Source organism: Rana temporaria, chromosome 6 (assembly GCF_905171775.1).
Source record: "Rana temporaria chromosome 6, aRanTem1.1, whole genome shotgun sequence".
Classification (NCBI taxonomy): Eukaryota; Metazoa; Chordata; class Amphibia; order Anura; family Ranidae; genus Rana; species Rana temporaria.
Window position 1 is genome coordinate 151,142,848 of NC_053494.1, and position 13,958 is coordinate 151,156,805.

Below are 13,958 nucleotides of genomic sequence, written 5' to 3' on the forward strand. Positions count from 1 at the left end.
CTGTCTGATGACAGCTCAATAAGTCAGTCATTCAATCTTTCAACAGACGCACTGGCCACCTTTGTGCAGGGCCATTTATATACCACAGCCCAGAAATAAGCATCCACCTTTTAGCATTTTTTTCTTTTTACTATACAATGTTTTAAAGATGGTTAAATATAGGATCTGTTGATGTGCTCAATATAGAAATGCCTTAATTTGGATAGTTATTCAAACTGAACAAAAGTTATTTTTTTTTTAGCAAAATCATAAAATACTTACAGGGCTGGTCTTCTGTGTATCAATGGAATGTTGCAGGGAGTAAACACTGTCAGATAAAGAAGGGGTGCTGGATCCTAGAAGATTATATTGTTCCAGTTGCTTAACACAACCAAATGACTTTGATTTCATAGCATCCAGCTCAGCACTATGATTAATGCTCAACTCAGAGACGGAAGCCAGTCCTCTTAGGCTCTGCACTTGGTCCTCCTGTTTTCTAATCATGTCAGGGGAGTCCCAAGCACTTGAGTCTGTGAAACTTTCAGAGAAGCTTCTTTGCTTCATGCCAGATCGTGCTGAGCCATTAGGTTTATCAACTGTGTCTTCGTGTTTTTTCAAGTCCATGGATATAACATTAATCATGGCTTCTTGGCTTGCTAAGGCTTCCTGAAGTTTTTTTACCTGAGCTCCTAGGTTCTGGGAATGAGAATGTAATTCTGACACACAAGCTTCCTTCTTCTGTTAAAAAAGTGTTCAGAGAACAAGAGAGTCAGGATTACAAATTTACATAAATGCCACCAACCTGAGCATACCAACAATTGCTTTACATTAAATAAGAACTCCAGGCAAACAGTCAAAAAACACAGATGAAATGCATAGAAGAGCCATTGAATCTGCCACACGCTTTATTTTAAAAGCCTTGGGAGATTGCACAGCCCGCTTGGAGAAAAATACTTTTCTCTACTGCTAGGTTCTCTACTTCCAGCTTGTGACTGGACAAAAAACAACAAATAGACCGATGAGCTCATCTAAGGAGTTCTACTGTTCTCTCCCATTAAACATACTCTCCTTTACACAAGTGCCTTAAAGGGTCACTAAAGGAAAAAAAATATATATATATATCTGAAACGACTGTTTACAGGGTATAGAGGCATAATAGTTAACTAATTCCTTTTAAAAATGATTAAAGTATAGAAAAAAAACAATCATATAATGTACTTACACTTTAGTTTCGTTTTTGCCGTTTCCTGGTTCTCTGATGTACAGAGCCAGAGAGCCAATAGAGGGCAGTGAAGGTTTTGCAAAACGAAACTGGATTGGTGCTAAGGGGTTTTAGACACACAGTAATCACACCTCCTTGATTAGTCACCACAGTGAGAAATCTCCCAGGACTGTGGTGATCAGGAAACAGACAACCAGGAAGTGTCCAGAACAGAGAGGAATTACAGCAACATCAGAGCAAAAACGAACAATGAGGACATAAAAACCAGGACTGCAGTTAGGTAAAGGAAGCTATTTAGCTAAAAAAAAAAAAATTCCTTTAGTGACCCTTTAACACAACGGATTAGCTGCTTGTACCGATTGCTCCTTTACCAATCTGAGCTCTGCTGTAAAGTGGATTTTGAGACCCTGGTTGCTATTTAAAAAAAAAAAAGGGCAAACACTTACGAGTTCTTCAGTTCAATATAATTATACAATATAAAATCAGTAATGGGCTCTGCTATACCGTATTCTATGCCCCAGGTTGACATATTCACAAGTTCCATTATACAGTGGGTATAAAACAGAATCACCCTATTCAAAATAATCACATTTTGTTGCTTTGCAGCCAGAAATGAAGACAGACCATGTTTGATTCTGCTGTATTTACTCACCAACATAGCAGATTTTTTTTTTTAATAAATAAAACAAAGAATCACAGAGTTGGAAAAAAGATCATCCCCTCCTGAAGATGACTTGTAAACTCAATCAGGCGTAGCTAAACACCTTCTCAATGGCGGGCTAGATCCTCTCACTCCCTTATAGGGAGTCCCCTTGCCCCGTTGGACTTCAAAGCGGAGCAGGTAGGGCGGGCTGTGTGGGAGGACCCCCTCACACACCCACTATTGCCACCCGGGGCATGGAGAAAGGTGGCAGATTGCCTCTGGGGGAGGCCTGCCTACTCCCAACTCCCGCAGTCCGGCTCCTCTCTCGAGTACACGCACAAAATACACTTAAAAAAAAAAAAACATGTAGAGCTTTCCTGGACCGTTTCAGTCCCTGGTATTGAAACTAAAACAAGCAACTATGGGTGGCAACTCTGTAATGGAATAAGCGATTTTCGCTCCAGATATGTGTTTGTCGTCTGTTTTGTAATAAAAACGTTACCTTTAAAAAAAAATATAAAAAAAAAAAAAAACACATGGGTGGCAAGGCACGGTCACTGGGATCTCCAGGATGGAATTGTGGAAAGGCACAAGTCAGGAGATGGATACATAAAACATGTCAAAGGCTTTATCAATACGTAGAAGCACAGTGAAGTCAATTATTAGAAAGTGGAAGGTATTTGGTACAATACACAGACCTGGATCAGGATGTCGTGTGCATGTGACAACAATGCCACAACTTCCCCACAAACGTGGCTTGTATGGGAAGGTTGCCAGAAAAAAAACACACAAAAAAGGCCATATGAAGCCACGACGAGCTTTGCCAAAACGCACCTTGAAGATTCCGAGGCCACGTGGGAAAAAAAAGTCAGATGAGACTAAAATGTAATTACTTGGCCTCAACACCAAACGATATGCCTGGCGGAAATCCATCCAAATGACACCATTCCTAAAGTAAAGCATGGAGGAATTGGAGCACTTGTCAGGATAGAAGGAAAAATGGACGGACCAAAATATCTACACATTTTTAAGAAAAATCTTCTGCCCTCTGCCAGAAAGTGGTCAATGGGAAGATGGTTTACCTTCCAACAGAACAATTACCCAATGCACACAGCAAAAATGACCACACAGTGGTTGAAGGAGAAAAAAAGGTGAATATCCTTGCATGGCTTAGTCAGAGCCCAGAATTAAACCCCATTGAAAATATGAATCTGTGGAATGACTTGAAGACTGCAGTCCACAAACGGTCACCATCAAATTTAACTCAACTTGTGCAGTTCTGCAAAGAGGAGTTGGCAAATATTGCAAAGTCTAGAGTTGCAAAGTTAGTAGAGTCATATGCCAACAGACTAAAGATTGTAATTAAAGAAAAAGGTGATTTAACAAAATAATGACACCTTTTTCCAACTCAGCGATTCTGTTTTTAGAATAAAAACATAAATAACAATTCTGACATGTTAGTGTTCTCTCTCTCTCTCTCACTTAGTAAATACAAATATATGGATAAAAAAAAACGGTCTTCATTTCAGGCTGCAAAGCAACAAAATGTGATTCTTTTCTATACCCACTGTGTATGAAATATTTAGGGCTCAAAATTTCAAGTCCTGAGCTACTAGCCAGGCCTCAAAGGTTACTCGCCACCAGTTGCCCCACCCAGCTTGCCCGCCCCTAAACACGCTCTCATAAAATTACACAAATGTATTATGCATAATTGAGTTAGCCCAGGTGTTCAGAGCGCAGCGCAGCGGGGGGAACACAGTGACAATGGATTTCAATAGCCGCGTTCCGGCCGCGCAACGTCATATACAGCCCCGCCCCCTGGCCTTTTCCGTGGATTCTTGTCCAAAAGGGGCGTTGGCCATAACCTTGGTATGTATACACACGGCAGAACTTTTTCACCCAACATTCACCAAATCAAGTAGTTTTTCAGCTCTTTACCTTCTCCTATTGTTGTCTGATATTTAGCATTGGTTCGGAGAATGCGTGTTTGTACTTTAGTCCAATGGACTTGTGTACACACAATCGGATGATGCTCCATCGGACATTTGTTGTCGGAAAGTTTGAGAGCATGCACAGCGAACATTTGTCTGTTGAAAAACCAAAAACAATTGTCTGATGGAGCATACAGACGGTTCGATTGTCCGATAAAACGTCCGTTGGACCATTGTTGTCAAAAAGTCCGATCGTGTGTATGGGCCTTTAGATGTACTAGCAAATTGACATATTGCAGTTCACACTTCATAACCAATTGCAACGGATGTTTCGTTTGGCAAGCTGCAATGTAATAAAGGTTTGCTTTTGGGTTTAACACCGTTTTAATTAGCTGGAGCTGCCAGTTGTGCTCACAAGCTCCTTTAAAATAATCCTCAGTATTCACATTGGAAAGGAAAAATTTCAGGATACTGTTCAATACCAAGGACTAGGTTCCCACACGGGAGTAGGAGGTCTCTGCTGCTTAAAATCCAAGCTCAATGGTGACAGGTAATAAAAAGCAGAGGGTTGACTGAGGTTTTACAAAATATTTTTTATATGACTTTTGAACTCCAGCAGTCATTTAGATTCATAGTTATGTTCTAACCTTTAGCTGCTGCTGGACACGTTGGGTTTCAGCTTTCCAACTCTCACATTCTGTACGCAATTCATCTACCACATTGCTCAAAGCAGTGAACTCATTCTCAGTACTTCGTAATTTAGCCTCTTCCTCACTTGCTAGGCGCTCCGCAGCTTTCACCTGCCCATTCAAAACAGCCTGTAGAAAGTAAAAAATAGTCAACTGAAGATTAATAGGCGTTTTTTTTTTTTCAAACCACTCCACCATTAGCATCAGTATTCTTATGCATTCCTGGCACAGGGTAGCATCTTTATTTCTGCAGTCAGAAGTTTCAGGTATGCTTTTTAACACAAGACAAAATGTAAAAAAGCTAAAAACAAAAGTATAAAGTCAACTTTCCAAGGCCTATAAAAGTATCTAAAACGGACTAAACTACTTAAGTGTAGACACTCTCTGCTTTTACTATTAAAAATAATCCCTGTGTCCTTGGTCCAAGCTGTTCACAAGACCTTCCAGAGATTGTAAAATTGTCATCTTTAAACCTTTAAAAAAACAAAACAAATAGACATACAATACTTAGCTTCTCTGTGCTATGTTTTTTCCACAGAGAAGCCCTAATCCTCCTCTTCTTGTGTCCCCCACCAGTACTACTAGCTCCTGCTGAGTGCCCACATAAGCAGCTTGCTTATGACACGCTGCTCTTGCACATGGCTAGATTGAGATCAGGCTCAGGTAAATTGAATGTGGGGCTGGGGAGCTGCATACTGTGTTTTTTTCCCCCTAATGCAAAGAATGCATTAAAGCAGAGGTTGGTCTGCCCGCCTCCCCCCCTTTAAAAAATGAAAAGTCAGCAGCTACACATACTGTAGCTGCTGACTTTTAACATTATGACACTTACCTGTCCTGGAGTCCAGCGATGTCGGCATTGCATGTCGGGTGCAGACGCCGCCATTGCTGGTAAGGGAACCCGGCAATGTAGACTTTCGGCTTCATTGACAGGTCCCTACTGCGCATGCTCGGCCACACTGGCCTGGCAGAAGGGGAGGGAGGAGGGGGACCGAGCTGCTGACATACTTCAGCGTGGCCCGGTCTCCCGGAAGTGGGGACAGGGTACCTGTCAAAGACAAGTATCCGCTCCCTTCTAAAGGGTGCCAAATGTGGCACCGGAGGGGAGGAGGGAACAGATAAGCGGAAATTCCACTTTTGGGTGCAACTTCACTTTAAAGGAGTTGTAAATAAAACTTTTTTTTGCTGAAATGACTGTTTACAGGGTATAGAGACATAATAGTTAACTGATTCCTTTTAAAAACGATTAAAAATAGATAAAAATCAATCATATAATGTACCTGTAGTTTCTAGTTTCATTTGTGCATGTTTCCTGTTTCTCTGCTGTACAGAGCCAATACAGAGCAGTGATGGTTGGGAAAACGAAACCGATTGGTGCTGAGGGGTTTTAGACACACAGTAATCGCACCTCCTTGATTAGTGACCACAGAGAGAAAGCTCCCAGTACTGTGGTTATCAGGAATCAGACAACCAGGAAGTGTGGAGATCAGAGAAGAATTACAGCAACTTGAGAGCAAAAACGAACAATGAGGACATGAAACCAGGACTGCATTAAGGTAAAGGAAGCCATTAAGATAAAAAAAAAAAAAAAAAATTCCTTTACAAACCCTTTAAGGTTAAAAACAAAAAAAAATGCCCAATGGCAGCATCTCAGCAAATGGTAGACTGGCATTTGACAGATGACTCACAATAGAGTGGTACTTTATAGCAATGCGGGCAGACGTCAATGTCCTGTGCACAGCAGCCTACACCTACAGTCCAGGACTTCTAAATGGACACAAATCGTTAACTTTGCCATTGCTTCCCAAGAAAAAGAATATCAAGTTAACTTTAGGCAAGGTTTTAATGCAAACTACTTTATGTCTGATAATGTCATAAAATCCATGCGAGACATGTGATGTCTTAGGTGAGGAGGCTAAATCTGCATTTCATGATTTTTTATTGCAAAATACAAAATTATTTTGATTCCGACTGTGTATAGGTATACATAACCATCAAAAGGAATAGAAAACCTTCCAAATGATTATGTGCTGTAAAGACGTGTATAAGTAGGAACTTAAAATGACACCGTCATGAAAGGATTGGGGCGGACCTCTTTTTTAGAGTGCTTTATGCCTAGCTGTATTGTCAAATATTTCAAGTCACAAACCAGGAACACATGCCGCAAATGGGTGTAAGAAAAAAGTAATCTCTACACTTGCTCCAGGACAATAACTCAGGAGGCACTGAAGACAAAAATTAACATAAGAACTAGGCAATAAACATTTTTAGAAGGAATAGTTAGCAATGGCAGTCTACATTTTTTTCCTCTCATGGCAGGTTTTCCTACGAGGTTAAATCGGTCAAAGTGCTATACAAATAAAAAGCCACCACAAAAAGGAGAAAAACATTTTTTTTTTTTAAAGAAATAAACCTTACCCACAAGTGATATATATTATATCAAATTCAAGCTTACCAATTGTGATTGGACTTCCAGTGAGGTCATATTCTGAATGTCATCGGTCTGTGTCTGCACCTCTTCTACAAGCTTCTGAGACTTGTCCTTCCACTCTTTAAGACACTGCTTGAGCTCTTCCAATTCTTCTTTGTGCTTTTTCTCCCTCTCACTTTGCTCCTTGGAGCTTTGAGACAAGGTAGTTTGCAGAGAGGCATTCTGTTCTTGTACATTTTGCAGGTCTATTTTGGTAGCTTCCAAAGACTGAAGACTTTGTGCCAGCTGATTACGCAACTCAGACATATCACCCATACTGTGCTCCTGCAAAGTCTGAACTTCGATTTCCTTTTCCATGAGGATGGTATCTTTCTCCCTTACAGCGTCTTGAAGTTTTTGCAACTGGACAGTGAGAAGAGATACAGCTTCTTCCCTCTGTGACACATGAGTCCTGAGTAGTTCACTCTCTTCCTGCAAGTTTCTATGCTCCATCCTAACAAAGTCCAGGGCTTGTTCATTCTGCCTGGAGGACTGTTGTAGATCTTGTAAATTAGTGACCAGAACCTCAATTTCTGCAACATGCACGACTTCCTTTTCTTCCAGTTGCCGTTGCAAGGCTTCCAGCTCAGCCATGCACAAATACTCAGTTTCCTCCATACTCTCTTTCGCTACATGTGCCCTTTCTAGTTTTACTCCTTTTCTAAGCTCAGCCTGCAGATTATCTGCTCCTCCTAGACCTAGTTGATCTAGGCTTTCTTGACTATCACTGACTTCATGCCTAATAGGTCCCAGCTGCTCAAGCTCCTGCTGTAACTTTTCAATGACTTCATGAAGCTGTTCGATTTCCTCCTCTTTGGTCTTTTGAAGTCTCTCTTGGTCACTCCGAAGATGCTCAACTAAAGACCTCAATTCCTCAACTTCAGATGTCTGTAAAAGTTTAAAATAAAAAAAGTTCTATGACATAGTAAACCACTTAAGAATGTCATACCAGTATACCAAACATAGATGTTGACCAAGAAAGGCATGATGCCCTCAATACATAGACTATTCATTAACCGGTTAACGCCCGCCGCATGTATATGTACGCCCACAGAATGGCACGTACAGGCATATAGGCGTACATGTACGTCCCTGCCTTTCTGCGGGTCGGGGGTTTCGATAGGGACCCCCCCCCCCCCAGTACATGCGGCGGTCGGAAACCCGCGGGGAGCGATCCGGGACGAGGGCGCGGCTATTCGTTTCTAGCCGCCCCCTCGCGATCGCTCCCCGTGCTTCACTGTGGCGGCTGCATCGATCGTGTGATCCCTTTTTATAGGGAGACACGATCGATGACGTCAGACCTACAGCCACACCCCCCTACAGTTGTAAACACACACTAGGTGAAGCCCAACTCCTTCAGCGCCCCCCCTGTGGTTAACTCCCAAACTGCAACTGTCATTTTCACAATAAACAATGCAATTTAAATGCATTTTTTGCTGTGAAAATGACAATGGTCCCAAAAATGTGTCAAAATTGTTCGAAGTGTCCGCCATAATGGTGCAGTCACGAAAAAAATCGCTGATTGCCGCCATTAGTAGTAAAAAACCAATCAATAAACACTTATTGCGATTTTTTTCTACCAAAAATAGGTAGAAGAATACGTATCGGCCTAAACTGAGGAATATATATATATATATATATATATATATATATATATATATATATATATATATATAATGTTTTTGGGGGATATTATAGCAAAAAGTTAGATTTTTTTTTCAAAATTGTCGCTATATTTTTGTTTATAGCGCAAAAAATAAAAACCGCAGAGGTGATCAAATACCACCAAAAGAAAGCTCTATTTGTGGGGAAAAAAGGACGTAAATTTTGTTTGGGAGCCACGTCGCACGACCGCGGAATTGTCTGTTAAAGCGACACAATGCCGAATCGCAAAACCTGGCCTGGGCATTTAGCTGCCTAAAGGTCCGGGGCTTAAGTGGTTAAAATAAAAATGAAAAACCACCCCAATTTTTTTCATGGAAAATACTTTAACTATTTGATTTAGTTTAAATGAGTGTACAAGTATGTAAACAGAGATATAATTAATATGGAGATGCGTAATGTTTTGTCCTTGATGCTTAGGTTTGGTTGATTTTTCATTCTCAGTACTGAATAGTAACTCTAGCCAGCAGGGCCTAGTAGAACAATTATCTGAAGGGATGGTTTATAAACCTTTCAAAAAATAAGACACAGGTCTCACTGTACCTAGTCTGCTGCATATTTAAAAAAGCTCCCCATAAATAAAAGGTTCATCTTAAGTGCTACATGGTTTTACAATAATGTTATACAAGTTAGATTGTAAAGCAGAAGTCCTGAAACAAAGCAAATTCAAGGTCTGTCAAGGAAGCGTTAAAACTGCCAGGTGCCGCAGCCCTCTGTGTTCCAGCACCCACTGCTACTCTGCAGTCAGCAGTTCCCAACATCATTCTGGGCCTTCCTCCAAGGGGCAGTTTGCATCAACCAGCAGACCATAAGAGGCCTGTGGGCCATAGTTTGTGGACTGTTGCTGCTGTACAGCCACCTTCTAACACTATTTGTTCAGGTAATACACAAAGTATAACCGTTATAAATGTTTTAAGTTTTGGATTGAGTGGAGTGGGATTATAACCCCTGTCAGTTCTTCCAGCCCGGTTCGGCATTTACATTATTATTATTCTATATTAAAGTGAGCATGCAAATGAAAAAAGCAAATTAACCCATGAGCAACCCCTGCATATAAAGATTTTATTTTACTGAAACCAACTGCACTAAGATGGGAAAAACCATGCATTGCCAGCTCGACAGATGAACATATTATTCAGATAATCTTTTACCTCCTCTTGCAGCCCAAGAAGTTGCTCATTCAAATGGTCAATCTCTTGGTTCTTTTCTTGTAACAGAGCCTGGAGAAGTTCCAGTGAAGGGCTAGGTTTGTCATGTGTTCTATCAAGATGGAGAGAGGACACATCCTCCTGTTTTTTAGAGAAAAAAAAAAAATGTAATTATTTACACACTAATCAAGCAGCGGAGACTCTTGTGATCTCAACAATGCACTTGCCTTTAGCAGCAGGTACTCTTCTTGAGCCTGCTGAACAGCCTGCTCACTCTGTTTGCGCTGGATCTCAAGCTGCATGTTCAGCTGAAGGACCTCTTCTGTCTTGTTTGTTAGCTCTTCTTTGAACAGCTCTAGCTGCTCAGCCAGACTTTCAGCCTGTAAACAAATGCTGTAAGTAAGTGCATTGCATGGTGTTAGACCTACATTTAATAGGGCTTACAAATTATACCTCTTTCTCTTTCATATAGAGAGCTTCCCGTTCAGCTTGTAATTCCTTCTTTAGGAGGCCATCGGGGTCGCCTTCCACAGGCAATCTGTGCCGGGTCTCATCTAGCTTTGACTGCAGGGCAGAGATCTGAAGCACATTATTGTACTGCTGCTGTTGTAGAGCTTCTTTGTCCTAAGCCATATTGACAGATTTAAATCAGTGACATGGAAACACGCATTACATCTTTTGCTTTGACTTCTAAAAATTGTTGCTTAGATAAGTGATAAAAGGTCTTCAGCTCAAATCTAAATAAAAATGCACTTCAAATGTTTTTTAAATCCATTTAAAACGTCAACAACTTGGAATAATTTTTTAAGTCAATGTTTTATAAACCTAATTTTCATGTTTAACCACTTGACATCCGGGCCTATTTTGGCACTTTTCTCCTTCATGTAAAAATCTAAAATTTTCCCTAGAAAATGAATCAGAACCCTCAAACATATTTTTTTTTAGCAGACACTCTAGGGAATAAAATGGTAGACATTGCAACTTTTTTTTCCCCTCGCACGGAATTTGCGCAATCATTTTTTAAATGGCTTTTTTTGGGGGGAAAAAACGGTTTCATGGATAAAAAAAACAAAAAAAACAAACACAAAACAGTAAAGTTAGCCCAATTTTTTTGTATAATGTGAAAGATGATGTTACGCCGAGTAAATAGATACCCAACATGTCACACTTTAATATTGCACGCACTCATGGAATGGTGCCAAACTTCGGTACTTCAAAATCTCCATAGGCAAGGCTTAAATCTTTTTTACAGGTTACTATTTGAGTTACAGAGGAGGTCTAGTGCTAGAATTGTTGTACACGCTCTAACGCACGTGACGATACCTCACATGTGGGGTTTGAATGGCGTTTACATATGTGGGCGAGACTGCATGCAAGTTCACTTCTAAGAGCGAGCTACCGGGGACAGGGGCTTTTAAAAAAAAAAAAATATATATATTTTATTTTATTTCATTTTTTTATTTTTACACTTTATTTTACATATTTTTTTTTATCACTTTTATTTCCTATTACAAGGAATGTAAACATCCCTTGTAATATAAATCACAGTGATAGGTCCTCTTTATGGAGAGATGTGGGGTCAATAAGACCCCACATCTCTCCGTCAGGCTTACAAGCATTAGATCGGTGAAAAAAATTCACAGATCTAATGCCGACAGCCGCGATTGTGGCTTTGTTTACTTCCGGGTACCGAGCGTGACATCATAACGTCGCGCCCGGACCTCCGACGGTCATAGAGATGACTGGCGACCATCTGGTCACCAGTCATCTCTATGCTTTCCCAGCAAGCGCCGACCGATTCGCTCTCCAGGCCCCCCGATGGCACGGGAGAGCCCAGAGAAGCACCGGATGGCGGCGGGCGTCCCCTCCCGCCACCTATAAGAACGATCAAGCGGCAGGACTGCCGCTTTGATTGTTCTTATCGTGCACAGAATCGCCGGCTGAAGACGGTTATATCTGAATGATGCCTGTAGCTGCAGTCTTCATTCAGTTATCACCGCACAAACCCGAGGACGTCCATAGACGTCCTCGGTTGTCAAGTGGTTAAGGAAGAAAGGAGAAAGTTAACCATTGATATATAGATAGATATATATCTCTTCTCCCTCCCCTGCAAAGCAAAAAGACATTGTGCTAGTATGCATCGCATATTATGCGACACTTGCCTGCAAACGAAACCCACGCCGTCCCCGCTGCATCCATCTTCGCCCGTCTTCCTTCCAGGCCCACGGACTGGCCGAAATTGTGTGATGTCACTCCCGCGCATGGGAACCACCGGTCACGGCACTCACTACTGAGGAAACAGCACAGGTGCCGTTTCTTCAGAGCGCATGCGCCGATTACATTGGCTCAGTACACTGTAAATATTTCCTAAACGGCGCACATTAAGGAGTAGATATTTACAGTACCTATAGGTAAGCCTTATTCTAGGCTTACCTATAGTGTAAAGGTAGGTTTACAGCCTCTTTAATCTAGGTTTACTGACAATTTTTCACATTTACTAATAAAAAATAATGCAACATATCCATACAGATATAAAGCATTGCTTGGGGTATAATTACCCAACTTTTTCAAAATATATAAATTGAATATGACAAACATTGCAGCACAACTCGGTTTCCAGAAATATATCTCAAACGGGTTACGGCACAATTTGACATGCGGTAAATAGCAAAAGGATACAGACTCTAATGAAATAAATGTATTGCGTAACCTTCTTGAGTATACAAATGTGAAATCTATCCTTATCCTCACGATGACAATATTATAAAAAGGTAGTCTTCCAGGAGTAGCCCATAACTGCCCATATTAAAATGGAAGGCCAGTTGTATCCTTACCAATTTACAGAATGCTTGTCAGGTATGCAAGGATATAAAGAAATGATGGCGAAGAGCAATATAGAAAGAGGAAGAGCGAAAAGAAGAAAGAAAGAAAAGAAAGAAAAGAAAAAGGGACAAAATAAAAATAAGGGTGGGTGTGTGAGACGATAGGGAAAGACAGGAATGGGGGCCCGATGTCATCCCCAGCACAACTTTGCCCAGATCAGGATCGTCTCCATGTCAGGCCAGAAGAAGGATCCGATCTCCTCCGCCACTGCCGATGGCTCCGGTAAGCGGCAAAGGGCACCCTCTCCCACCGCTGATAAAAGTGATCTTGCAGCTAATCCACCGCAGAGACCACTTTCATCTTATAGTGGACCACCTGCTCTTCAAGAGGATACAGAGCTTATGGTAGCTAGCTACCATAACAACGGTATTCCTCTTCAAAGTAGCGACATAAAAGGATGGCAGGCGGCCCGTAAGTGGTTAAAAGCACACAGGAGTTTATTAAAAGTTGTATTTGCATTAAAAACAATACAATTAGGCTCAAAATAAAACATTAATTTGTCCAGCACACTCCACGAGTGTTCGGATGTCACCTCTGCTCCGTGCCTAGCCTGACTTACGTTTCGTCCAATAGGACTTCTGTGGGGCAGCAAGGATCAACCCTTACTGCCTCATCCTGTGGGGAGCATCGGGTGTCTTTACAAAGTGAACATTGGATCAGCACACGTTTTGGAGTTTACTTTATGGATGTGGAATTGGGACATTTGAACTATTAATATTTTTTTTGCACTTTAATCATTAAAAGGTCATGGTTCAACAGTGTCACACATTTGATTTTAATGTTTGTTGTAGTATACTGCCGTGCAGACATTACTAAGAGGAAGATAGGTTGAATATGGAGACGTTGGAAAAAAGCATGCAGTATCAGTCAGGCACTCAACTCCAGAGATGCTCTCAGAAGAAGTAAAGCAAAGTTGTATAAATGGGCACATAATCTTAACACTTACATAAGGATCTATAAGGCTCTCCAAAAAAATAAATGAATAATTCCAGGCTATACATTTCATACAGAATTAAAATGTATTTACCTGGACCACTTACATAGCCAAAGCATTCTCTGATTGGACGAGATGGAGAGGCATGGTGATGACATCACACAAGCCACCTCATTCAAGCAGGGAATGCTTTGCAATCATTCAGAATATGCAAAGCATTCTCCGATTGGCACCATGCCCAGCGGCTGACCTCATGTGTTCAATAAGCAGAGGTGCAGTCGCTCCGTGAGGTACCTGGAAGCAAGCGGAGATCAATGAAGTAGTGGTGTCTACTTTAGTGATTTCCAAATTCAAGGGGTATCGGCCAGGTATGGTACATTAGTCCAAGGCAACTATGTAA

At 41.2% G+C, this 13,958-nt stretch overlaps 1 protein-coding gene across 3 annotated transcripts in view; it reads right to left on the minus strand.

Moving 5' to 3' along the window:
* Positions 1 to 13,958, minus strand: part of PCNT (pericentrin) — a 148,294-nt gene that overhangs the window by 46,271 nt on the left and 88,065 nt on the right. For all 3 annotated transcript variants that reach the window (XM_040357593.1, XM_040357594.1, XM_040357591.1), the window contains 6 exons: positions 10,195 to 10,365; positions 9,969 to 10,121; positions 9,745 to 9,882; positions 6,917 to 7,819; positions 4,423 to 4,593; positions 262 to 717 (listed from right to left, as the gene is read on the minus strand). In XM_040357593.1, the coding sequence (XP_040213527.1) occupies positions 262 to 717; positions 4,423 to 4,593; positions 6,917 to 7,819; positions 9,745 to 9,882; positions 9,969 to 10,121; positions 10,195 to 10,365 (1,992 nt within the window). The remainder of the gene's footprint in view (positions 1 to 261; positions 718 to 4,422; positions 4,594 to 6,916; positions 7,820 to 9,744; positions 9,883 to 9,968; positions 10,122 to 10,194; positions 10,366 to 13,958) is intronic.